The sequence below is a fragment of the Coffea eugenioides genome, chromosome 8, assembly GCF_003713205.1.
Source record: "Coffea eugenioides isolate CCC68of chromosome 8, Ceug_1.0, whole genome shotgun sequence".
NCBI lineage: Eukaryota > Viridiplantae > Streptophyta > Magnoliopsida > Gentianales > Rubiaceae > Coffea > Coffea eugenioides.
Window position 1 is genome coordinate 32,081,699 of NC_040042.1, and position 4,010 is coordinate 32,085,708.

A 4,010-nucleotide genomic window follows, 5' to 3' on the forward strand; every position below is an offset into this window, starting at 1 on the left:
TACACAAATAATTTGAGAATAACCAAGAGGTTTATAAAGATACATTTTGCCAAAGAATATTTGTAAAGAATAATACAAATTTAGCCGATGACTATCATATTCAAGACTTTGGATATTTTCTCCTTGGAACCCGATATTGGCAGAAGTATCACAAATATGAGGAAAACCCTAAATGCACCAGGTCACCAGCTGTTCCTTCTTGAGCTTGTCTGTTGAGAAAACCTACCTTGGCGCCCTTTCGGGTTTTCACCAAGGTTGCCCCCACCCTTTTTGTTATTATTTTTCTTTTTCTTTTTCTTTTTCTTTTCCTCTTTTTTTTTTTTTTTTTTTTTTTTTTTTTTGAGGCGCCCTTTCGGGTTTTCACCTAGAGAACCATGAAATATCTCGACCATTATCGGCTCAGAAATATGAATTGAAGATTTCTGGCATCAGTAAAATGTACTTCCCTTATAAGATTAGGCGAAGACATTACGGACATCACCTGCCAGTTGATTATCAAATTTTGCTGATAGAAATGCAACAAATAACGGAAGCCAGGACTTTGGGCTTTGTAATGAGGTCCGGTGGGGTGTTTTTCCAGAAAGGTTAAGGCTTGAAAGCAAAATCGATGCCAGGGGTAAAATAAACTGAGATTGCCCAATTCTGAAATCATTTCCGATTTTGAACGAAACCGGGGAAAAATTTGCCCCAGTTTGATCGGATTTTCACTCTTTGCATTTTCTTCATTGCATTTTCCTTGCTTTTGCAATTTTTCTTTGAAAACTAAATTTGCCCCAGTGTGGAGTTCTTTTCCCTTTCTTTTGCTCATCTCTCTTTCAAAAATTAAAATTTTGCCCCAGTGTGGGGTTTGCAATTCTCAGGGGTTATCAAGCGAAATTTGTCAATTCTGATGGCTCAAAGGGGACAAGTAGAGATAAAATGTTTTTAGTGTAAAGGAAGATGGCCTGACTTGCATTTCGCCATTTGCATGAATTTCTGAAGAAAATTTGCATTATCAAATGAAAAACTTTTTGCACATATCTGAGTTGATGGGTTGAGGGAATGCTCGTCCATCCATTTCTGCTAAAATAAGGGCTCCGCCAGGTAATACCTTTTGGACAATGAACGGCCCTTGCCAATTTGGAGCGAACTTGCCTTTAGCTTCATCTTGCATTGACAAAATTCGCTTCAGTACCTTATCACCTTCTTCAAATGCCCGCCGATGAACTTTTTTGTTGTAAGCTCGGGCCACACGTTTTTGATAGCATTGCCCATGACAGATAGCATTGAATCGCTTCTCATCTATCAAGGTCAATTGCTCATGGCGCTGCTTGATCCAATCGGCCTCCTCCAATTTAGCTTCCATAAGGATTCGTAGTGACGGAATTTCAACCTCAACTGGTAATACAGCTTCCATCCCATACATAAGTAAATATGGCGTTGCCCCAGTCGATGTCCGAATAGAAGTCCGGTACGCCATGAGTGCATAAGGCAACTTTTCATGCCAATCGCGATGCTTTTCTGTCATTTTGCGGATAATCTTCTTCAAATTCTTATTTGCGGCTTCTACAGCTCCATTCATCTGAGGCCTATAAATGGCAGAATTGCGGTGTTTGATTTTGAACTGCTCGCATAGTCCATCTACCATGTCATTGTTCAGATTCTTGGCATTGTCTGTGATAAGCGTTTCGGGTACCCCAAAGCGACAGACGATGTGATCTCTCAAGAAATTGGCTACTACCTTCTTCGTGACATGTTTGAATGACTCTGCTTCAACCCATTTGGTAAAGTACTCAATTGCCACCAATATAAATCGATGTCCATTTGAAGCAGGAGGATCGATTGTACCAATCATGTCCATACCCCACATTGAACAAGGCCACGGGGCGGTCATGCTATGCAACTCAGTGGGTGGAGCGCGTATAATGTCACCGTGCATTTGGCATTTTATACATCTCCGGACAAAGTCTATACAATCATGCTCCATAGTAAGCCAGAAGTATCCGGTTCTCATGATTTTCTTTGCTAGCAAATGGCCATTCATGTGAGGTCCACAAACGCCACTATGCACTTCTTTCATCATATATTGAGCCTCATCCTCATCAATGCACCTTAAAAGGTTCAAATCCGAGGTTCTTTTGTATAACACTTCTCCATTTAAGAAAAATTTGGAAGCCATTCTACGCAGAAAATTCTTGTCTTTTGTACCAGCATGCAGAGGGTAAGACCCAGTTTTAAGAAACTCCTTAAGATCACTATACCAAGGAACATTGTCAAAAGACTCATTTGCAACCCAGCAGTGGGCAGGCTTGTCTTGAAGTTGAACTTGGATTGGTTCGATCTTTAATTCATCTGGATACTGGATCATGGAAGCTAAAGTGGCCAAAGCATCGGCAAATGCGTTTCGGGCTCGAGGGAGATGTCTGAATTCCAAATTTTGAAATTGCTTGGCCAGAGTAAGCAGACTACAATGGTAGGGTAGAATTTTTGAATCTTTGGTTATCCATTGCTTCAAAGTTTGGTTCACGAGCAAATCTGAATCACTAAAAGCTATCAACTCCTTGATTTCCATTTCCAAAGCCATTTTGAGACCAAAAATGCAAGCTTCATATTCAGCCATGTTATTCGTGCAAGCGAATTGCAATTTGGCAGCGGCAGGGTAGTGCTTCCCTTCGGGTGACACCAAAACAGCTCCAATTCCAACTCCGAGGGAATTCGAAGCTCCATCGAAGAAAAGCCTCCATTCAGGACTTTGTTCACTTATATCATCTGCAGCGCTTACAAATAGGACCCTCTCGTCGGGGAAATAAGTACGGAGTGGTTGATAATCATCATCCCTTGGATTTTCCGCCAAATGATCAGCTATAGCTTGCCCCTTGACCGCCTTTCGTGAAGTGAAAACAATGTCGAACTCTGATAGAATTATTTGCCATTTCGCCAAACGCCCAGTCAGCATCGGCTTCTCCAAAAGATACTTCAAAGGATCAGACCGGGAAATAAGATACGTGGTATGACTCAACAAATAGTGTCTCAACTTCTGGGCTGCCCAGGCCAATGCACAGCAGCTTTTCTCAACGAATGAATAATTAGCCTCGTACTGCGTGAACTTTTTGCTTAGATAGTAAATGGCTTGTTCTTTCCTTCCGGATTCATCGTGCTGACCTAGAACACACCCTACTGCTCCATCGAGTACAGATAAATACATAATCAAAGGTCGGCCCGGTTTGGGCGGCACTAAAACTGGTGGATGCAACAAATAATCTTTAATCTTGTCGAAAGCCTGTTGACACTCCTCATTCCAATACAACGGCACATTCTTTCTCAATAATTTGAACAACGGCTCGCATGTGGCAGTTAGCTGGCCGATGAACCTCCCAATGAAATTGATCTTCCCTAAGAAGCTTTTCACGTCCTTCTGAGTTTTCGGCACTGGCATATCTCGAATTGCTTTGATTTTTGCCGGATCTATTTCTATGCCCTTCTTGCTAACAATGAATCCCAACAGCTTACCCGCAGGTGCTCCAAAGGCGCATTTTGCAGGATTTAGCTTCAAATTGTACTTCCGTAACCTCTCGAATAATTTCTTCAGATCAACCAAGTGGTCCTCTGCCCTTTTAGACTTGATTATAATATCATCCACGTAGACCTCCATCTCCCGGTGGATCATATCATGAAATAGGGTTGTCATGGTCCTCTGATATGTTGCTCCAGCATTCTTTAAACCGAAAGGCATGACTCGGTAGCAAAAGGTACCCCAAGGGGTAATGAAAGCCGTTTTCTCCCTATCCTCCTCTGCCATTAAAATTTGGTGGTAGCCAGCAAAACAATCGCAAAAGGTTTCAATCTCATGTCCGGCAGTATTGTCTAAGAGAATGTGAATGTTTGGTAGAGGGAAATCATCTTTAGGACTGGCTTTATTAAGGTCTCTATAATCAATACAAACTCTTACCTCTCCACTCTTTTTTGGAACAGGGACAGGATTTGAAAGCCAAATTGGGTAATGAGAAACAATGATAATGTTGGTTTTGAGT

The 4,010-nt window shown here is 41.6% G+C and overlaps 1 protein-coding gene across 1 annotated transcript in view; it reads right to left on the bottom strand.

Moving 5' to 3' along the window:
• Positions 1–994: 994 nt before the first annotated feature.
• The window catches only part of LOC113780547, an 18,060-nt gene continuing 15,044 nt past the window's right edge, over positions 995–4,010 (bottom strand). The window contains exon 2 of the mRNA XM_027326345.1: positions 995–3,937. Within this exon, the coding sequence (XP_027182146.1) occupies positions 995–3,937 (2,943 nt within the window). The remainder of the gene's footprint in view (positions 3,938–4,010) is intronic.